This window comes from Hippoglossus hippoglossus, chromosome 15, assembly GCF_009819705.1.
Source record: "Hippoglossus hippoglossus isolate fHipHip1 chromosome 15, fHipHip1.pri, whole genome shotgun sequence".
In the NCBI taxonomy this organism is placed as follows: domain Eukaryota; kingdom Metazoa; phylum Chordata; class Actinopteri; order Pleuronectiformes; family Pleuronectidae; genus Hippoglossus; species Hippoglossus hippoglossus.
In genome coordinates, this window is record NC_047165.1 from 24932579 (window position 1) to 24956763 (window position 24185).

General features: G+C 39.7%; 1 protein-coding gene across 1 annotated transcript in view; it reads right to left on the bottom strand.

Annotated features, from left to right (window-relative positions):
• Positions 1–3930: 3930 nt before the first annotated feature.
• The window catches only part of LOC117775902 (heterogeneous nuclear ribonucleoprotein L-like), a 38823-nt gene continuing 18568 nt past the window's right edge, over positions 3931–24185 (bottom strand). Inside the window, exons 8-14 of the mRNA XM_034609471.1 lie at positions 15626–15697; positions 13193–13407; positions 10426–10547; positions 8632–8833; positions 6810–6867; positions 6558–6656; positions 3931–4944 (exon numbers count right to left, since the gene is read on the bottom strand). Coding sequence (XP_034465362.1) covers positions 4889–4944; positions 6558–6656; positions 6810–6867; positions 8632–8833; positions 10426–10547; positions 13193–13407; positions 15626–15697 — 824 coding nt within the window. The 3' untranslated portion in view covers positions 3931–4888. The remainder of the gene's footprint in view (positions 4945–6557; positions 6657–6809; positions 6868–8631; positions 8834–10425; positions 10548–13192; positions 13408–15625; positions 15698–24185) is intronic.

A 24185-nucleotide genomic window follows, 5' to 3' on the forward strand; every position in this document is an offset into this window, starting at 1 on the left:
TCGGGCGGTACATTTGAAAAGCACCAATCGGGGAAGGGGACGCTGTCATGTGAACTGAGCGGGAGAGAACGCGCCGACGTACGTGGTAGATGCATTTGCCCGGAATCTCGTCTTGCAGGCAGGACACATTTACTGTACGCACATTCTTATGTCGACAAGACTTTAACTGTAGAACTAATGAATGGTAGGTCACCCATGGTATGGATGCTATTTTTGACTGAAATGATTTATCAGAATATAGGATCCACAGTCACAGCGAGGGTCGTGATATGTTTTTGGCATAATAATAGTAGTTTTGTCTGGTGTAGTTGCTCAGACTGATCGTGTTAGAGTGTAGTACAAAACCCATCGAAGGTAAGGGAACGTCCTGCTGTGGGACTATGCCTCTGGACCTGGACAGCTCATCATCATCATGGAATACATGATTTCCAGTGTTTTGTCTGTAGGTCAAAAATCCTCAAAATTCGAACAGCGCACATAACCAACTAGTGAGCATTTAGTGTTCACACGAAGGTCTGTCAAGGCTGATGATCGTTTGAGAGTTTACACCGATTGTACTGACTCAAAGAGTCCACCAGATAGAGCTGTTTAACATGGAGAGATTTGATACAAGTTAAGAATCCTGAGTTGCTCAAATGCTACAACTACTCATCTGCAGACCTGAGAGGAATTTAAGATACTTAAGACCCTTCATTTAAGTCATGAATGAATAACATAAGCAATTGTCTGTCTTTGAAACTTTTTTGCATGCATAACAAGATGGGTTATGATGGAGGCTGTGACAAGAGAGACCTTCAGGTTTCGAAGCTGGTGGAGGAAAACATGATTCTATGGCGACCTCTTCAATTTTCTCTATGTGAAACTTTGTTTCTGTGGACCTCCTTCTCCAGCACCTCACCCAGAGATTCCACTTTCCACCATACCAAAATTGACTCCCCTGGTAGTTGTCCTTTTTTTGTCATTTGTATCAAAACATTTGCATCAGAGAGCTGTAACACAGTCAGTTGATTATATATTAGCCCCAGTGTCCTTTATGCAACATTTCAAATTTGCCTCTGATTTGTTTGTTATCTTTTCATTTTCATGTGTATAATTTCTGTCATTTGAAGAAATACTAGTCATGATATGAATAATTATTGTCCCTGAGATTAAATTGGCTACTTCTCTCAATTTAACAAAGGAAAAGGGACCATATACAAACATCAGCAAAGAGTTTAGAAATAAAACGTTATAGGTCTTCCAGACTTTTATCTCTTTAAGACATACCTGAAGTTTAACTAGGATTCATCTGGCTTCATAGATAAGTACAGCTGCGTGTCATCTGTGTAACAATAGAAATATATGTGGTTGCTTTCTGATAATATTGCCTAAAAGAAGCATATATAAAGTGAACAATATTGGCACCAGTAATCTTCAGGAACTTCATGACTTACTTTTGTGAGCATGGAAAAGTCATTGTTAACATAAACCCATTATCTGATAAGTGAGACATAAACCAACCTAATGCTGTTTTGCTAGTCCCTACTTGTTGGGTTGTGGACTCTGCAACAGAATGTCATGACTTATGGTGTCAAATGCAGCACTAAGACTCAGTCATTGGTAACGTTTAACAGAGATGTTGTCCTAAATTCTGACTGAAAGACTTCAAACAAACATTCCTCTGCAAGAAGTCACATAATTGGTTAGCAACTGTTTTTTTCAAGGATTTTAGAAATAAATGGGAGGTTTGATGTAAGTTGAATGATTTTTTTGTTGTGTTGTGGGTGAACATTGTCATTCTTTTATCTGTGCTTTGCCTCAGCAGGACAATAAAGTGCCTACCGAACTGAACTGAGGCATCACTTATGACGTGAGACATTTTCTTCTGTTGACAAGTTTTTAAAAAAATGAACAAGAACATCCTTTTTATGTGAATACAGCATGAATTGAAGTCACATGGAAAAAAAGCAGATTTGAACTGTGATCTCGCAGCCACAGACTTGGATTTATTGACTTTATACATGTAAGTTACAACAACATTCTTAAATGAATGGCACAATATAGTTCTATTTTTCTACATGTTTTGTCTTTGATTACACAAAATTGACAACATTAAACCTTTATAGCCTAAAATAATTAGATAGCCCATTCATCTAACTACCTTAAAGGCTTAAAAAACGAATAAATAAATAAATAAAACCTCATTAGAAATACAATAAGATTCAATTGATTTAAGACAAACAGAAGATATATAAACTTTTTTTGTCCATTAAATGAAACTGTTGCACAACATCTAAAAGGGCATTTATTTAAGAGCAGACTTTGTGGTATTCATCATTCACGTCAAAACTTTTCACACTGTTACCTTACCAACACATAAGAATAGGAGCATACCTTCATTCTGATGCATTATGATGAAATAAAAGAAAGGCTTGGTGCAGTGAAATCTGCAAGTCAAAGAGTTACTGGGTGAAACAATATGCTTTTTGTACTCAACTTCACCAAAGAACTGGTCTCATAGAAGCTAAGTGTGTCCATCCAATCCAAGTACCATCCAATAAATCACTCAGGACATGGACAGGGAAAATGGGTGTGTGGGCACAGACAGGTTAACAGGTCCTCAATCGTGCGAAAGCTGCTTTGCATCATTTTGTATCATTTAACTGACCTCTATGACTTTCAAACTACAAATCACAACAAGTCAGTTCATAGAGAGGCTCTTACCCAGGGACCATCAGACCGTTCAGGTCCTTGGGCCCAGTCTGTAATCCATCTATGCTGATCTTGGATCGCCCATTTACTCACACATTTCATTCAAAGTAAAAAAATTCTGTTTGATATGATAGAGCAAAATTTAATTTAATATTGTATAATTCCAAAGTTTGGATTGAAGTTAAGCCTCCTTTTCCCTATTCTACTTTGACAGAACGGCCAACACTGCATTTTCCGATATTTTCAGGTGAATTTACATTTATTATCTTATTATTCAAACCTGACTTTTGTTTAGTGGTGCCATACCCTCAAAGATGGTACTTGCTGGGTAAGTCGATTATGTCCCATTGGTTTATACTGAATTACTTGTCAGTCCCTGTTTGCTGTTTCAAGGGGAAATGCATTACAATAAGGAAGGAAGCTCTCTTGGAGCCAGACCTGGGAGCAGAGCTCGCCAGCGAGCATCTAGAGTCCGGGCACAGCCCCAAAAAAATAGATAAACAATAACATTCTACAAGCAATTTAGAGATGCCATTTAACCTAACCTGCAACTGTGTGATTAAACCTAAGCAAGCACTAGCATTACATGCATACTTCACACAGAGTCATCATTTTGATTAGCTCCATCTTCTTGTTGTATTAACTGTGTCTTGACATCATTCCCTTCCTTTGCTGCTGATAAAATACAGTGCCTCTGCTGTCAAAGAAGAAAGCTGTGATTTCATTACACATAAGTAGAAAGACTGAACTATTCTTACAGCCTCCCCAGAAGTGGTGCTAAAAATAGGATTTGTCATGGAATTGAGACCAGAGTAAATATGATAAGTATTAGATTCCAAAGGGTTCATCTCTCTGGAAACATGAGTTTGATTAGGAAACTAATGTATCATCTGGTATCCTAAATGAATGTTAATATTTTGGGCTGAGGATGACGACACTAATGTAAAAATAATGGATTGTCCAAAATGCAAAGAGGTCAATGTCTGAGCAGACCATTTTTTCTTTATTTCAGTGCAACTCACAGGTGACACAGCATTAACAGCACTGCAGGTCCTGAGTGTTGTTATGCTGTTAACTAGACAGGACTTCAATACCTGGATTTGTTAAGTTCTTCTTTTTGCTCTATGATGCCATTTTCATGAATGACATTTCTGACATGGAGCAGTTGGCGTTATTAACTCCCAATTTTCTCTTATTGTGCCAGCTGGTTCAAATAGGTGGCATTCATCATTTTTATGCAGGTCATTTACATTTCTGAAGTTAGAAGCCTTTGCTGAATCTGATGTGCCATGTTTGTATGAACAAATGCAAGAGAAATTTAAGATAAGAATATGACAATGTTCTTGCATGAGGCAAAATGGGCTCAGAGGTTTGTGATGGAGGTAAAGTTGAAGAAGCTTTTTCAAACAACCATCTGGAAAACATTGATATTCATGTGAAATTGAATGCCTTTAGTTTCCCATATACCTTGTCACACACCATACTGCTGACTGACCTTATGCTGGTGGTATGGGAAAAGTCAGTTAAGAGGGTCACTTCCTCTGAGGACCACAAACATCTACAGCAAACTCAACAACTGGCCAGATATCTAACTCTAAAGTGACTGAACTAAACAGTGAAGCGACATCTAATAAACCTTATATGAGAACTTGTGTTAAAATTATATTCATATTCACTACATATACTCAATGACATTTCAAGGCAACACACTGTTTTTATCGGTTTTAAACATTAAAATATGATTTGAGTCACCATCTGCCATGAGCACAGATTATGATTTTAGATCCTTATGTGTGACTAACAATGTACAGTAGATTCCCTAAAGTCACCCTCTGTTCGTCTAGGTCCACACTTCAAGACACTTTTTACCATGCAGTGAAGACTTCAGGGACTAACATATGAGCAGTGTCCTCCAGATGTCCCACGTGACAATATGAAGACATTATTATGCATCGCTAGTCTGTCAGCTTGAGAGTTATGGCTGACTGGTGGGATGATACAATAAGTGATGTTCCATTTAGAGATGGTGAGTGTCTTCACTTCATCATCTTGGTCTCCATCTCTCTCCCATTATCTTCTTTCGTGAATATTATCACTCATTATCTCTCATCCACTCTGTGTCTGTCCCATGGTCCCTTCCTCAGGTCAGAGGTCAGACATCAACTCTCAGCATACTCTTCTTGTGCTCTGCAGCTTTTTATAGATGTGACGAGGTGGAGAAACACAGTTTCAGGGTGTATGGGTTGGACCCATCTGAAACCACACACACAAACACACAGATAAAGATTTTGTGATAACCCATACCTGCATGCTGGACAACATTCAAGAAAAGTGGATCTTAATACCAGGTCTGAACAGGGTCCTTTAGTCTAGCAACAGTCTATGAGTTTCACAGATTAAACTGGTCAGATTTGATATGTGACATTTTGCCTTTACAATTACTGTAGACGTATTATTATAACAAACATAGCGTTTGCTCAGGCAGGCTACCAAGTCCAGCTCAGCAACAACCCAGTACATTAGCTGACAGCAGCAGACCTCTATGCCAGCTGATCCCCTTTTAGGCATTACAATTGCAAAGCTTTAGCTTCCTATTACCACTGCAAGCCACTTCAAATGGTTGTAAATGGTTTGTATTTATATAGCACTTTTCTAGTCTTGATGACCACTCAAAGCGCTTTACAGTTTACCATTAACCCATTCACACACATTCATACAGTGCATCTATTAGCAGCATCTTGCCCAAGGACACTTCGGCCTACAGATGGGGAAGACTTGGATCGAACTGCCGACCTTCTGGTTGGAGGAGGACGACCGCTCTACCCCTCAGGCACAGCCGCCCACCTCACAACCCACCTCTACAACATTACCTCCTTTTCATACTGAATCTGAGCTCATCAGTGTCATGTGTTGTCATTGATGCCTGCTCTGTTCAGTTCCAGGGTCTTTTAGCTGCTACTCTCCCTGCCTCACTTTCCAAGTCTCATGGAAGGGTAGTGTTTTCCCCGTGTGCATGTGGAAGGGCCCAAGAGCAGACTAACTAACTAAGAGTCCATCACAAAATGAACTGATATTTTACACTGGTTAGCTAAGTGCACAGCTAAGTGTGGCCGCAACAATATCAACAACAACTATTTAATCTTTTTATTTTCTATATTTAACACATTCAAATTGTTCAATCTTGCTTCATTGTGGATTTTGTGGAGTTGTGCGCATCGCAATGAAACCAACCCAAGTCAAATCAGTGAGGGTTTTTTGTTTAACTGAATCCCTCCTCCACTATGAGCACAGCCTCAGGTATTCAGACAGAGCTCTGTTGGTTGTTCCTGAATCCTACATCAGGACTAAGGGTGATGAACTTTTGATGTCAGGGCCCCTCAGCTCTGGAACTCCCTGCTCGACGATCTGAGGCGTGGGGAATCTGTGACATCTTTAAAATCACTTTTCAAAACACATCTTTTTTACAAAAGCCTTTAATTCCCTTCAGTGCATCTCTTAGTTGCTTTTTATTTTCTAGCATTTGTCTTCCTTGTTATTTTTTTGTCGCTTTTTATTCTATTCTATGTGCCCTTTGTATTTGAATAGTTTGATTTTATTGACTTCAATCGTTTTTATCCTGTTTTAAACGTGTACAGAACTTTGTAACTTGTTTTAAAAAAGTGGTACACAAATATTTTTTTTTATCATTATTAAGCAATTGAGCTGGATATGTATCTTTTTGTCACAAAGTACTTGTTTGTTATATATATATATTATTATTATTGCATTATTAGTTAATAATTACTTTACAGTGAATAGATTTTACTTCCAGAATTTGACAAATTTGACATTTATTATACAAGTGCTACTAGGGTAGATAAGCTTACTGGGTATCCTGATCTGGTAATGGTTGAGAACAGTAAGAACCTCCACAGCATCTGTCTTATTTTCAAATTCCAACAAGCCAGAGATGGTCTTGGAGGAGGCTGAAAGAAAGATACAGAATGTGAGTTAAAAGAAAATGTATCCAACAGTTCACATTGAGAAGTAAGAGAATAATATTTTCACATGTTGACTACAAAAGGACAACATGTACTTCATAAACTTGAACAAAAAAGTCACATTAAAGTTTTACTCACGTTTGGCATCAAACATCTTGAATTTGACAAAGACAGGCACATCATGCTCCGTACACAGCTGCCAAAAAACACACAACAGCTAATGTGTCAAAAGCTGAATGAGGTAAGACTTGGTGGGAAATTATAATCCCCAATAAGTGTGATATGGGGCATCAATCATGACGGTTGCAAAAGTACAAAACGGGGTCTGAAAGGTGCATATGCCCCTTTCCACGCAAAATTTGCGATCTCTAAAAAATAATTTTATGCAAACTCCAACTCATGTGTATGAACATTTTGCACAGTGGAAATTGGCGATACAGACGTGAGGTGGTGATTTGCAGATGGATTTGTCATGAACTTTGTCACACATTAAACCAGCAGTGTTATTTGTGCTTTCATAAGCACCTTCAATTGTAAAAGATATAAGTAAGCTTCAAGCAAATTACACTCAGTTACCATAAAATAGCATTATAGAGTTGCAGAACGATTAATAGTGTAAATAGAATGAATGATTAATGTTTTTTAATAATATCCTGCTGTGCATGTATCACAAACTACAACTTAGTGTAAAATTGCTGAAGTGAACATGTTTGTGCTGTCAAATTTGTAATTCCAAATTATGTCTGAGGGTGAAGGTTAGGATACCACTGATGGCTGATATAAATTTTGCAAGGTGTGAAGTTATCAGTCCGAAAAAATACTGCAGTGACACTCATGCACAATACAGTGTATGATGGATGCACTGGCACTGATTGAGGATTATGTGATTGGAAGGATTAGAAAGGAATGAGTGTTCAGGGACAACAAAGATGTCTTGGTCTATAATGATGATCAGATTCCCTAGAGGTCTTGGATCCATGTGCTGAATTGGGTGCACTATTGGACAGAATCTTTTAAAGATGTTTCTGATCCTTTAAAAGATGTCACTGATTTTAACGAGAATCAGCCAACAGGTATGTGTTTGATATTTTTAACACTATATAATGATTACCTTCCCATTTTGGGAATAATATAATTAAGTTAAATTCTATAGGTTGGGGATAACACAGCCATCAGTTTACTAATGTCTGCAGTGTTGGACACACATTGCTACTTGGTGTATTTTCTTGTATTTGTGATACCACTGCCTATGGCCATTGAACTATATGTCTTTGATCACCTTACAAGCACCTCAATTTCAGTGACCAAAATGTTGTGCCTCTTCTCACTTGTTGCCATGATTCACCATAAAAAACATTGATCAACATGAGGTGCTTTGCATTGACCCTTTACGGTTGAATGTGGGTGTGTAGAGGGCAGGATAAGAAACTGATCCACATACGCACATTTCCAGGTAGACTGTGATTTATAAATGAGGCCCCTGGTCTCAATCTGTCAACAGCAAGCAGTTGAATTGAAAGAAATGTACACACTGCTCCTCCCTGCATCAATATAATTCTGACATCAGCTCCCCTCTCTTTGGTTTGATGATGAAACTGCTAGAACAAGTAGAGTTGGGATAACTAACTTCAAAGGATAGCTCTAAAATGTCCGTGAAATATAATGTGTGATAATATGTGTTGCATATATGTTTACATACTTAATATTTATATAGGATTGTCCAATATCTGTTGTTCACATAATATCACAAACATCATGGATCCAATCCTGGATTGGCAAATAAATCTACAACAAATTTCTACTGTGCAATGGACACTGTTAAGTCTACAACTTCGGCAAAATCAGATCACTCGCGTCAAAGAGACAGGGGGACAGGGATAGGCTTCTTGGAGAGGAGTACTTAAAGGGTATTTTGAACAATTTAATAACACAGGACATTTATCAGATAGAAGAACCTTACCCTCAGTAAATGGTCCTGTGATATGCATGGAGGCACATTGTAATAGTGCAGCACAGCAGATGGAGGCTGGATGATGTTTTTAGACGCCTGTCCAGCGCTGCTGAAGCGATTGTTCCTGGTCATGGCAAAGTCCTTATAGCTGCTGCTGCCATCCTCTAACTCAAAGACCTGACTGGGGATCACTGCATGCTGTTTAGACACACTGCAAACAACATCAGATTTTGTTGTAACCTACAGTGTATCGATGCATGTTGTATCTACTATGCATGTACGAGCAAAAATATTGTTAACATATCAAAATCATGTCAACATGACAACTGATTGACCTACAGTTATCCACAGTAGGAGTTGGCTGTTACTGCACATCTATGATCGCTTAGATCTTATTTTTCATTTTATTTATTGACTCCATAGATGTTAAAATAATTCTTGATTAAAGTCCATTTATTCATGAATCTTCAAAATCCATTCAAGTTTTATAGAAATGGTCTCAATTATTGTCATTTATTAAGCATTCAAGCAAATTTTAAGGCTATGTAAAGTGCCTTGAGATAATGCATATTATTATTTGGTCCTGTACAAATAAAATTGAATTGAAATTCCAAGAAAAGCTAAAGATATGTTGGTCAGATAAAATATCTGATGGCATCACCTTGTACTTGTGCCTGCCATTGACTGCTGTTTTTTTAAATAGTAGGCATCTGCACCGAATGCCCTTCAGTTATATATTTGGCCATCTTCAAACAGGACAACACAGATGGAAACATTTTCCTGTTGGGGCATCGGTCAAGATGTGGACCCTGAGCATTGCTCTCTGTCTATATTGTTCAGGTACAGTCAAACACTTTTGGAGCCAGGGCTGTGTCTACTATCAAGGTGTATGTGGCTGTCATCTCAGGTAAGCATTTTATGGTGGACAGTCAGACTGTGGGCTTTCATCCTTTGGCGAGCCATTTTCTTAAGGGGGTTTTCCAGTTGCAGCCCCCACATTCTGTGCAAGAACCTTCGCCCTGTCCATTGTTGGAACTGGTGGGCCGGGTGTTAACATTTGGCCAAACCCCATTATTCTTCCAAGGAGGCTTTCAGTTTTTCATATTAATGAGCCTTAAACAGATTGGTTATTTTTCCCTCGGGCCGGGATGGATAACCAGACTGATGATGATTAAATAATGATGATAATCTTGTTTAGGCCAGACTGCTTTGTCCCGTTAGGGCTCTGTGACAGTACATAGATTTGTCAGCTGGCCAGACAGATGCTCTATTTCTATACTATGGTAGGCAAAGTAAGGGATATGCCTTCTGGAAACAGAGGCTCTCAAACTGGGTTGTCTCTTAAATCTTTGTTGGTATGGGTCATCCAGATATTACCTACCTAGAATGAGAGTTACGGATGTAACTATGTTTCTATAAATTCTGGATGACAGCCACAATTACTGCGTGACAGATTCCTTTTATCAGGTTGCTTGCGTCACCCAGGTAGCACGTGAATTTGTCTCAACCTAGTGCGCATGCGCAAAATGGGTATCCAGGTATTGCCTACCATCTCTGGTGACCATTCATAAAAACGTACTTATGTACTCTTACATCTGTGTTTTGTTTCTGTGAGCTTGCCTTTTTAGTAACCCCACTACTTTTAATACTTTAATAAAGGTGACACATTTTAAATCTTTAATTTAGCAATATTACATTTGACTAACGTTTGAATGTAGAGCCTTTATAACAGCAGCACACACTGTTAAAGATATGAGTAAAATAATATATATATGTACGTGTGTGTATTGATGTACTTCTCACCAGACGTTGAGTCTCTTGCCAAACACCTTGATACTGTTGAGGTGTGTGATGGCTCTGTCAACAGCATACTCATCTCCCATCTCAACCAATGCTGTACCAGGAACACTCTTCATAAACTTCACCTGCATCCACATATATGCACACACACACATAGTTAACAGTTGTCAAAAGGATATAGATTTGCATGTTTTTGCAAGTCTGTCTCTAAACAATAGACATATGAAAACAGTAACAGGTATTTGCTTACATTCCAAAGCAATTCCAAAAGTTTTTACTTCTGCCAAGGAGGCTATGTTTTTACCTGAGTCCATTTGTTTCTTGGTTGGTTGGTTTGATTGTACGCAAGATTACTCAAAAAACAAATGAATGGATTTCTACAAGATTTGGTAAGAGGTACAGGACATGGTCCAAGAAAACTCATTCAATTTAGGTGTGGATCTGGATTGGATCTGGGTTTCAACTTTCCATTGATTTGTCAAAGAATAATTCATGGGGACTGATATGTGTGAAATTTGGTGCATATCCAAATAAAAATCAGGATCTAGTGAATTTAAATGTAATTTCATAAGGGCACTGTGGGGCCGTGGCGTAGGGCTGCACTCTACTGCGTGCCATTCCAGTTTAAATTAGTTTTTACCGATGAAATGAGGAGGTAATTTGCACATTACACAAACTGTACAGAAGAGCTGTAATGAAGCTTAGCGTAAGTTCAGTCAGGAAGACCTAACCTGCATAGTGATCAGCTGATTGTGGGCGTTCCTAAAATATCCAATCAGGTCTGGCGCGGTCTCTTTCAGCCAGTCATTCAGCAGCTGTCAAACTTTAAAAATCCCTTCTCCTCTCTTCCGCAGTCAGCTGTCATTCAGTGACTCGCACAACCCCTCCTCCACCCCAATCTCCTCCAGTCTTGAGAAGAATACTCATCACCTCTTCCGGATCCCGACCTCAACTGATCGTATGTACTGCATAATGCCACATCGTGTTGGCAGCGATCATGGACCATGATGATGGATCCCAATAGTATCATTGGATCATGACAATGGATCGTGGATTATGGCGGCACCCGATCATGGTGGCAGCTGATCGCGGACCAAAAAATCTACAAGACTGCCTGACAATATACCTATTACTCGTGGCATCCATTGCACTTCTGTCCGTCCTGGAAGAGGGATCCCTCGCATGCGGCTCTTCCTGAGGTTTCTACATTGTTCCCTGTCAAAAGGTTTTTGTAGTTTTTCCTTACTCTTGTGAGGGTTGAGGGCAGAGGATGTCACACTTAGCGAAGTCCAATAGGACAATGCTCATAATATGGGCCATCCAAACAAACGATTGACTGATGAACCACCACCAGTGTCTAGACCCCGGGGGGGGGGGGGGGTATTCCTGTTCGATGCTCTGCTCCACCCCCTTCTAATCCTGATGACATCTCACAGGGGTCTAAAATGCCAAAGACTGTAAACATTCACAATACTTCTGTGCGTTTGCCTAGAAATAAACATTGTTAAATTGGGAATCAAGTCTCTCCTGATTGAATTAAGGTTGTTTGAGTTAACCCAGTGGTGTGCCGTGAGGGCAAGCAAGTCAAGCTGTACTTGACCTGTTAAATCTAAAAATAGACATTAAATAAGAAATGATATCTTTCCTTACATCTGATCCCATCTCAGCACTGTCTCATAAAGGATCTCATGTTGCCTGCTTGCATTAATTTAGAATTTATGCCCACTTGCGGTGGCAGCAGAATATAATGTCAGGAAGTTAGTGTGTATAACCATGACAACAGGTGTCACATTTCGCCAGGCTCCTTAAATTTTGTTTATGTTATGTTTTATTATACATTCCGTGTTTTCCTGTTTAATTTTGGTAACTTGTGTCTTGTCTCTCATTTCAGATCCCATGTCCTATCAAGTTTCCCTCCTGTGTGATCACCTGCCCGCTCTAATGTGTTTCGCTTGAATGTCCCCCGTGTGCAATTCAGGCAAGTCTTCCCTGCCCTCGTGGGGATTTAGTTTATATGCTTCCCTCAGTTGTTGCCAGAAAGTTGTATCCTCTTGTGTCTTCCAGCAGTTTTTCCTGGTGTTCGTGTAGCGAACCTGTCTTTTTATTACCTGTTTAGCCATAGTTTTACCTCTTGGATACCTTCGCCTGTGTTTGGACTTGTGTTGGACTCATGTATCGGCCTTGTTTTTCAAATAAAGGACTTTGCCTTTTGAACTTTCTTCGTCTGAGTTTGTCATTCAGTCCTGTTTTGTGGAGCCAGCTTTATGAGCAAATGAGCAAATTACATATCCAGATGTTAACATCTGGATATGTAATTTGCTCATTTACACTACTGCCATCTTTGAACCCACAGGATGAAAAGACAAATTTTGCACCACCATCACACACGGGTCTACATCACTTCTGTGAGATGCCACTGTCAGTAACATTGCACTCAGATGCACTGGTCCACACACGACTCGTGTAGGTAGATACAGGTGTTTCGTGGAAGGCAGCTGAATTGACATTAGCTAGACAGGAGAGTGAATAATATATACTGTATAGGTGTATTCAAGAAAATATATCAATAATGTACAGTCTTAATAAAATTAAAATAATCTATAAATAAGATTACAAACTGATAAACTAAAATAACAGAACAAAATTAAGGTGCATTGCCTGTAGCTCTATGCTAGTGTGAAACCACATTTACAACATTTTGTTTGTTTCATATAATAGACATGAAGCAGAAAAATTCAAATATCAACTTAAATGATATATAAATAACTACCTTCTCAATGTTGCCATAAAGGCAGAAGAGGTTGAAGATGCGGGTGCAGTTCATTTTGGATGGATGGAGGCCGCTCACCATGGCAACAGAGCTAGGGGCGTGGCCAGAGTATGAGGAGGATGACTGGGGCAGAGGGTAGGACACCATGTCTGGAACATCCACTGTGAGCTTATACCTGCTGTTACCAGGCAGAGGTAGCAGGGGGCAGGGTGGACCTAAGGAGGCAGAGAAAGTAGGATTCTCAGCACAGTTCAATAAAGTTTAGTAAAATGTAAGTGCTGACAACAAGGGCCTGTACCGTGAAGCGAGCTCAACATAACATGGCTATCTTTCCGTAATCTGGCTTGATTTCACCTAATAGTCAGGGTAAACGGTCACACAACGCTGGTTATCAACTTGTTAAGTCAACCCAGGCTTTCCTCATCTAGGTATGAGCGTGTGCACATAAAAGGGACAGGGTTTACGGCATATGTCGAATCACCAACATGGACAAGTTTGACTGACAGCAGAGCCGCATATTTTACAAACGAGGAACAAACGGTTGTATTGTAAAAATACACATCCAGGCTGAAAGAAACACAATTACAGCTGCTAAATGGAGGAAGGACAGCTGGTAAAAAATCTCTGATTGTGTGAATGTGTAAGTTACGTACCCCCTGGTGACATTTGGGAAAAAATATATTACGTGACCACGACATAATAACGAAAAGAAATAACTCGGGGCCACAAGATATGAATCTGCTCTTTACCAACAAGACGTGTGGAACTGAACTGAAGAAGCCTCTTAGATGAGAGATGAAACATTTCACTGAATCACATGATGAAGCCTCTATAATGGGCTTTAGTTTGACACACGTTGTCTGCATTGACTCTGAGGACAAACTGGAAACGTTTGCAATTACTAGCCAATATACCGATATGGACCTATTTTCGTGCGGCATGTGACTGCACATTGTAATCTTGGTGACAGGATGTGCCCGATGCCCCTGGAAACAAGGAGAGATTGAGATGTACTGGCTGACTTTGCGAGTCTCAGAGAGAGAGACCTACTTAAAGGGAAGGATCAAAGTATTAAACTATGTCCTGTTATCCTGATGCTAACACACCCAGTACATCAATATAAGTAACTCCCACAAGCAAAGGAACATAGGGCGATGCAGACACTATGTTGTGTTCGGCTCCAGCAGTTGACAATGAGGATCTATATCTTTTATAGAAATACTCATCAAAGTAGGGAAAAGGATTTCTCTGAAGACCCATGTCCTCCTTAGAGACCCTCTAACAATCTGCACACGAGCTCCACAGGATCCTTTTTCCTTCTTTTTTCTTCTCCACAGGATCCTCTAAGAATGGGGATGTCATGTTTCAAAGGAATTGATTGGTCAGGGAGCAGTACTTTTAATACTGCAGGTTAGCTGTTTAGCATAGGTTACCATGAGGATTTACCCCCATATGAAGTGAACGAGCTTTGTAGAACTGAAAACCCTAAAGTAAACCTGAAGTTACTCCAAAAAACACGAATCCTTCTCTGAAGTACAGGCCCCAATAATGCCTGTGTTTGGTGTTATTGTAAGATGCAGCTGCACTATCTCAAGGATGTTTTCCATTATTTGCAAGAAATCCTTTAAAAAGGAATCAACCTCATGATGTAAGCTTAGTATAACAATGTTAAGCACTGTGACTGTGTATTGAAGATTTTCATTAACTAAATTAAGACAGATCATTTGACTTGATTAAAACGCCTCCTGTCTAGCAGACAGCATGCATTGTACAAGTTACAATCCAGTAAGAATCACATATGTTAATCACTCAAAAAGATTGTTGTTTTATGTTGGACTTAAAATAAAATAAAATGTTTTTTCAAAGCTGTGATTCCTTTGCATTAAATACATTAAAGGGAATTTTACAATCACAATATCCCCAATTTAGACTCAATTTAGCTTCACGATTGCCATTGGATCTGATCCTCTATTTCTTTCAGCACAGTCACCTTAGGAGGGGATCACAGCCTTTAAGAACCTCTCAACATAAATAGTACGTTAGTATTGGTTAAAATTAACAAGAACTGCACAAAATCTTGTGCAGCATCATCGCATGCATGTAATATTCTGATGACTCCTATCACTCCCCTACAGTTTGTATGTGTGTTGAGAAACTGCTTAAAGACAGTGTAGCTGGCAAGGATCTGTTTTCATCCGGGAAAAGTTACACGTTCTGCTGAACCTCTGACAATTACACAAGACTGGCAATCTACACCTACCCCGCGTGAATGTGAATGCGAGTGTGTGTGTGTGTGTGTGTAGAAGAGTGTCAAGGTTCACCTTTGTGGTATGGACATCATCATACATAAAGTAGTTGCACTGTGTGACAATGTTGATTCAGTTATACCACTTTAATTCCAAGTGCGTGTGTGTGCATGTGTCTTAGTCTTACCGTAGCCATTCTCACTGTAGGACGATGGGTGTTCTCCTAAAATTGCCTGCCTCTGTCTGCCCTTTCCACGCTCTGAAACAACACACACAGACACACGCACGCGCGCGCACACACACACACACACACACACACACACACACACACACACACACACACACACACACACACACACACAGCTTGTTTAATCATTTCACATGTCACATTTTTTTTCTCCTTGTCTTGACTCACTCTGGTGAATTGTTTACAACCTGTATGTTTTTCTGACTGCTTATGTGTATTCAGCAAGTGGACTTATCTTTAGGGTTGTGTTATGATCTGCAACCACAACCAGCCTACCAGTTGGCTAGTCACAAGCCAGCTTCAGCTACCACAGGACCTATTACTCTCCAGGGAGCTTCCACTGTGGGTAGCAGTGCATCCAGAGCCTTCAGGCCTGTTTGCACATTTGCCATCAGCAGGGATGGGCAGTATTTATGATACATGGATTTAAAATATGTATTTGAAATACAAAATTGTATTTTGTACTTGATAGGTTTGATGAAAATGGATTCATATTTTGTATCAAAATACTACAATGTTTTGTATTTTTGTAGTTTAAAAATACTGTAAAATACTTTCTGCAAAACGTCTACGTGATGACGTGTGCAGCCTCTGACTAGTGTCTACTCAGTTATTTGCCCAGGCTTGTTGACATCATAACATTGAGGGTCAGAAAATTGATGATCCAGCACGAAGCAAGACCCAAAGAAGAAGAAGCACAAGATTAGAAATTTGTTGGTTTCCAGCTCTCCATACATTTTTAGCATTAGCTGCTACAATTCTTAAGAGTTTCTGTTATGTTTTGGTGTTTGTTTAAGTATCCTAGGCAAATCAAATTTACGGACTGTTCTAGCTAACTCTTTAACCCAAGTTACATTGACAGCCCTCACAATACGATACTTTCGGCCTATGTTAAGTTTTCTTTGGTTGTGCACGGGAAAAAAACTATGAATCGTTTCAGAGTTGTTGTATAAAATAACTTTATAATGACACAAGATAATTCAACTTGCAAACGTGTTTTGTGCCTTATTGTCATTAACAACATTGTGCTGCAATGCCATGAAACAACAGGTTGTTATCTCATCCTGGCGTTTGTTGTAGCTCACAACCTCTCTTAGTCTGTTGACTGGTTGCATCATTGGACAGCCATAAATCTGACATGCAGCAAAGAGTCAGTGATCTGCTGATGGGATAGATCAAATAGGCTGAAATATACACTGCTAAAAAATTAAGGGAACACTTAATCGTCACAGTATTACACCAAGTCAGTTAAATTTGCCTTGCAACACCCCTTGCTTTGGTGCAAATTAAAGTGACAACAGGTGCAATGACCGGTATCTGCTCCTTTGTGCGAGGAGAAACAGGAGGAGCACTGCCAGAGTCCTACAAATTGACCTCCAGCAGGCTGCAGGTGTGCATGTTTCTGACCAAACTGTCAGAAACAGACTCCATGAGGGTGGCAACATCCTCTAGTGGGACCTGTGCTCACAGCCCAGCACCGTGCAGCTCAATTGACATTCGCAAGAGAACCAGAATTAGCGAGTCCACCACTGGTAGCCAGCTCTGTACACTGATGAGAGCAGGCTCACACTCAGCACATGTGACAGGCTTGAAAGAGTCTGGAGTGAACCTTATGCTGCCTGTAACATCATCCAGCATGACTGGTTTGGTGGTGGGTCAGTGATGGTCTGGGGAGGCATATCATTGGAGGGTGGCAGTCAGGAGTACCCTGACTGCTGTTAGGTACTGAAATCCTCAGAGCGATTTTTAGACCTTCATTGGTGCAGTGGGCCCCGGTTCCTCCTGGTGCAGGACAATGCCCGGCCTCATGTGGCCAGAGTGTGTAGGCAGTTACTGGATGACGAAAGCATTGATGCCATTGATTGGCCCTTATGTTCCCCTGACCTAAATTAAATTGAGCACCTATGGGACGTTATGTATCGGTGCATCCAACGCCACCAAGTACCGCACACCGACTGTGCAGGAGCTCACTAATGCTCACTGATTTGTTGTTCTCAACAATTTATACAATGTAAATCAGTAAAGATTTTCAACTTGAATAATTCGTTCATCAAGATCTGATGTGCGATTTAAGTGTTCCCTTATTTTTTTTGAGCAGTGTATATATATTTATATATATATATATATAGTTTGCAATGTGATTCAGGCTCCCTTGGAAAAGTGTTTTTTTGTATTTTTAAAATACACAAATACAGTAGTTTATTTTGATACACTTACGATAAGGGTATTTGGTATGTTATTTTAAAATATATTTGGATGTATCTTTCCCCATCCCTGGCCATCAGTCTGTCATACTGAAAATCTGAAAGACCCTTAGGAGGTCTTTTTCAGAAGAACTTTCCTGGCTATTTCCCTAAGAGAAAACTAGAACATCATCGCTTCTGTTGCCACTAGGAGGCTCAGCTGACACACCCAGTTGCCAGTCCTTAAGACACCCAGTTGCCCATCCAGCCCAAATCAAAAGCCAATCCACACCTCAGTTCCAGGTTCCCAGCTGTTACCACATACCTCAACCTCAGAATTCAAAGCTACTCAGCACAGTAGAGCCTGAGCTGATCCTCATTTCCAGTCAGCAGTCGGTCAATTTCTGTTCCTTGTTTCCAGTCAGCTGCCTGGCTGACATTGGTTCCTCATTTCAGTTTGGATGACTCCTGCTTTTTGTACATTTGTCAACACCTGCTCCTGTTCTATCATCAGTAGTACAGCCAAAGCCTGGTCCTGATCCTTTATTGGAAGTCCAGCCGACACCTGTTGCTGGTCTGCAGTCCTGTCAACATCTGCTCCCAATCCCTAGGTGGTGGCTCCCAGCTCAATGCTGTGGTCTGGCCAGAACCAGCTCCGGATATCCAGTCTGCAGTCTGATAACAGTTCCTGGTTCCTAGTCACCCATTACCATCCTACTTGCCCTCCAGCAGGTAGCCACTGCAAACATGTAACCTGCAATTTAACAGTCCGATTGTACTGCTAGCCATTATGTCAGACATTTATTCTCCAAGTCATCCAGCAGAGGCCCTCCGTCTGTCCTTGCAGTTCTGCCTATTGAGGGGTGCAGAATGGCTCTGCCCTTATGTCCAACTTGCTTTCTGAACAGCTCCAACCATCTGCATCATCTCCTGCTCCTTTTATGCTCTGCCTCGGTCCACAAAACACAATGGCGACATACACTTCAGACCTAATAATACAACAGAAAAAACACAACATGCCTCCATACTGCTCGTGTGGTGTCCCCCTTACATTTATAATCAACTCGACACAATGTCATCAACACCATGTGTTAAGCCTAAATGTCCACTGGGAGTGGCTAAACTAGCAGACATAGCCACACAATGTCCGAGGGTCGATGAATGCACCTCGTAGTAAGATATCAGCGGGCATTTAGTATAAATGACGGCGTTTCCTGTTGAATATTAATGTCGGGGTGACACCACACGAGCAGTATGAAGGCATGTTGTGTTTTTTTCTGTTGTTTTATTACGTCTGAAGTGTATGTCTCCATTGACTTCAAATTGTATTGGATTCGGCTGCAACAAAGTTTGCCCTTGAGACTCCAGAGGTGTTTTGTGGAATCAAACAATTCACCCACCCCTCCATCGGCATAGTGGTGAGTAGATGATCAGTGCATTTTCATTTTTCAGTGAACTATCCCTTTAAGTTGTAAAACATATCCATCAGTATATACTTTGTTGGAAAGCCAAGAGGATAAAATCGCAGAACATAATTCTTGAAGTTGAATCTTAAAGGGAAACTGATGTTGTAGCATAATGTGGAGAGGAAGCTGTCGGTTATTAGTTTGAAACAAGACGACCATTTTCCAGTGACTCGTCACTTTGGCAATAGATGAAAAAGGTAGTCTAAACATCCTTCTCCCTAGCCGCAAACTCCAGCTCCTTCAGGGATCCTAAGACATTTCCTGGCTTAATGGTAAATTGACTGCATACATGCTTCTCTAGCCTTAACAACCATCCAAAGCTCTTTACACTGTCTTACCCAAGGGTACTTTGACTGGAGGAGCCAAGAACTGAACCACTGACTTTGAAACGAATCTGAGTCACAGCCTCCTCCAATAGAATAATCCCTATGGTTATTCTGGATGAGTTGGACATAAAAACATGGAAAACCTTAAGAGAAGGCATCCTAATTGGATGCCCAAACCACTTGAACTAAGTCTCATGCATGTGTCTGAGCTCCTCACCCTGTCTCTAATAGAGAAACCAGCCCCACCACAAATGAAACGAATTTCCTGTGCTTGCATCCACAATGTTAAATAGTAATGTTCTGTATTTATATAGCACTTTCTGGTCTTGATGACCACTCAAATCGCTTTACAGTACAGTTTGCCATTCACCCATTCACACAAACATTCATACAGTGCATCTATCTTTTTTTCTATGAGGGGCAATTCGGGGCTCAGCATCTTGCCCAAGGACACTTCGGCATGCAGATGAGGAAGACTGGGATCAAACTGTCGACCTTCTGGTTAGAGGACGACCGCTGTTCCCCTAATCCACAGCCTCCCCTGAAAACAATGGCATTCACTGGTCACTACCTAAAGCCCACAATCAAAAGTAAAGGGTGGAATGTAAATCAAGTGGTCAAAGTACAGCTTTGTCTTCAGATGAAATCTCTCTTCTGTTGTGACAACCATATCACTGCTGAAGCTGTTTGTTGACACTCTGTTACTCAGCAACTGAGATCCTCTCTAGTCATACAGAGTACCACCAACATGGAGGTCTTAGAAGTCGTGGCATTTCACACTTGTCAGCAAGCCGCCCCAGTATGTAGGAGTTGATAAAGTCAGAAGAATCACATAATCTGCAAAAAAAGGATGCATTTGAAAAGCCATCATGGACATTCTACAGTGCCTGCTGCACCTCAGGAGTCTGTTCGTGAAATTGAACATGAAACAGTCTTGGTGGAATCCAGTGGGCACTGCAAATGCATTTCTCAAGTAATAGCCGAGATCTGCTTGAGTGCATTAACTCTCATCCATTTTAAACATTATCCAAGTTTGAGGGACTAAGAATTGGCAGTGAAGAATGATGCTGTATGAATGGTCTGAAAGATTTCATGGATGTTTTCATTATTCAAACAATTCTCTGTATTGTCTGTGGTTTTCAGTCACTAGAGGGGTCGTTTAGTTATGCATTTTGGAAGACATTCTTTTGAATATTTTAACAACAATTGATATTGTTAGTTTTAATATCTCACATTAGTGTTAGCTCAAGAAAAAGATGGGACTTTTATATAATTTGTCATTTCGGTCGCAGTGTTGCAAACTGTCATTCAAAGATTAGAATCACAAAAACAAGGCAGAAGGCACAAGCTTGTTCTCCAGGAGTGTGTGGTAAGAAAGTCAGATACAAGGGCACCTGCTTTATCAACAAACACTCCTCAGTCCTACAAATCATTTCAAACCACTTTGAAAGTATGTTAATTTCTTGTTAAAATGAATTCATTTCTATAAACCACACGTGTGGGCCATGCTTCTACAGAGAACAAAAATGTCAGTACGTTTTATCATAATGATGAAGGTGGGCAAATAAGAAATAAACAGCTTTAAGGTAGTTTTATTCAGAGGGAGGCAGTTATAATGATACAGAGGTCACTTAAACAAAGATATGAAAGAGACAGTACCTGTGAGGCATCAAGCTTTCCATTTTTTCTCCCACAGCACGAAAGAACATCAACCTGCATTACATTATTATCATAATGATACAAATATTACCATCATCACTGTGTTTGTCAAACACACACACACATTGTCTCATCCACAACACAGTGAATGCATTACATACAGAATTATATATTCAAACTATATATTACATTGGAGGCCCATTGAAATGACACTGACTCTTTTCTCTGAGAATCTGCTTAGTCACAGATGCCACTGAGCTCAGCTACTGATTGTATCAGCCACCAAGACAATATTCTTTATGTGATGTGGCTATTTGATCTTTACACTAAAGAAAATGGCCCAAACACTTGCCCTTTATTTTAGGTTGATTAATATGAATAGGCAACATTAGTATTTGTGTGGCATGTTCAGTCTCTAATTTACAGCAAGTAGTTTAATTTACAATACAAGTATTGTCATATTTGCCATTGTAATTAGATGTCTATGTTATAGATTACTGCTGTGCATAGCTTGATTTTTAAACTGGGAGTTTGTTGATTCTATGGTTCTCATTCATGCTTCATTACCCTACGTGCAACAGATAATTGTTTTCACCCATGTCTGATACCCTGTTTGTTGTTGTTGTATTTTTATCTCTGCCGTGTTAGGTGACCTTGAGTGCTCTGAAAGGCACCTATAAATACAAATGTGTGATTATTATTATTACTTTGCACTTGTATTGCACTTTTACAATACTGTCAAACTGCTTGTAGGAGATCATTTAGCTCAGAGCCTGTAGGAGAGGTAACAGTGGGTGACTGAGGTTTGATGTACTCACTTCACAACCCTGTTTTTTTACTAAAACTTGTAGTTTTCAGAACTAACCCACACAGACTTAGGTGGCATCACTTGAAGACATGTACCAGACTTCAGACTTATCAGACACAGCTCCCTTTACAGAGATTTAAGGCTTTACTCTACTGTTTTCACATATGCAGGAGCACTTCACAACACTTGGAAACATGCTTGTTGGAAACCTGGTAGAGTCCCTCCTTAACAGCAAATAAAGCTTGATCCTGGTGCTGTGGTGATTTGTCCCAGTCTGTGTCCTTGCAATGAGCCCCCAATGAAAACAAACAACATTCTATTATGGATTTATTTAGTGAATATTTCATAAATAACAGAGTTTTGGACCAATCCTCAATGCCACTTGGGGAAAGGTAATCTCACTTTGTGAATTTAATTAATTAAGAATAAACATAGAATGTCACTACTGAAATTAAAGTAGGACTGTTGTTTGGCCTTGTTTTTTATGAAGTCACTGATTCAATCTTTTCTATTAAAAATCGACCAATCAACATTCTCGGGACTGGTTTATAAAAGCCACATCCATGCACACCTCTAAATATACAGTGACTGTAAACAGGGGATTCAGATCAGTGGGCGTCAAGATAAACAGTTTTTCACCATATTGCAGTATCTACATAGGGTATAAAGAAATACATTGTCATTTAATTTATCAGTAACATTACATTAAATTAAAGCAAATTAGTCAGACTTTTAAAACTTTTATTTTTGTCAAAAATCAATCCATTCTCATGCATAGTTCACTCATTCAGACACACACACACACATGCACGCACACATACAATAACACTATTCTATAGGTTTATTCAGTCTATATACATTATTGTTTATATTATAGTTTTCAGCAGTACACTACAAAAGACGATCTTTAACGATCTGCTAACCGATATCTTAAAGGATAATTTTTATATTTTTAATTTTGGTGTATTTCTAATATATGTGGCTGTTGTGGCTCCATGGGTCATGTCAATCTAAGACCGAAAGTCTGACTAGAGCTGGAAAGGCCATTAAGCTTTCTTAGAGGGATCTACATCCAGGTTTATTTTGTGTGCTTATCAACACTGTCATCTTGGAGACTTTTTTTTCACCTCCCTAAAACCGACTAAAGAAAAGACTGAGGCTGCCTGGACAAATACTCAGCTCACCTAGAGAGAAGCAAATCCCCAATTACATAAATTCGTAATTGGGGAGTTATCATATGTGAGGTCCACCTGCAATAAAGCATAGCATCTGGTTATCTTCCTGAAACCACTATGAGATTAAATTACAATGGAGCTGAGACTAAGTGGGCAGGATAATTAACCAAACATAAACAGAATGTGACAACTGAGAACAGTGTTATAAAGGGTGATTATGTCAGCCAGCAAGGTGACCCTTGAATGTAGATGCCAATAAGTTAGCATCATGGCCGTTGCTACCAGATACATTCTGTATTTACTTCCAGTCGGACTCAGAGACAAATTTTAGAATTAAATAATTTGAGAATCATGTTTATTTAGAAGGCTGTGAGAGGCTCACACTGATTGCCCCAATATTTTGCACCAACCCCTGTTGTTTTATTTTTATCCTTTAAATGTACATCTTCAATAATGTATCAATGTTGATTATTAATATTATTATATTGGAATGATACAATTATTTTGATGTTTTGTGCCACTGAAAGTCTAATGCCCTCAATGGAGTAAACTGACAGAGAGCAAAGATTAAGACAGACTTCCATCCTGTAGATTCAAATACCCTGACTCTAGATTAACAACATGTATGTCTGGTCCACACTGTGAAGTGTAACTAATGAAAAAGAGCAGTTTAGGGTATAGAGTACATCTTCATTAATGTATGGAAGACCGCCATCAAAGAACCCTTGAGAGTAAAATCTAGAATCTAGAGGCCTTGAAGGGTTTATCACAATGTGTGAACCAAACATCAGGTCATGCAAGACTACTTCCAGCATACAGAGATGGGGCTGAGGTCTCCTGGGCATGTTGAAGCAGCAGCTGCATGGTGGTCAGCAGGAGTGAA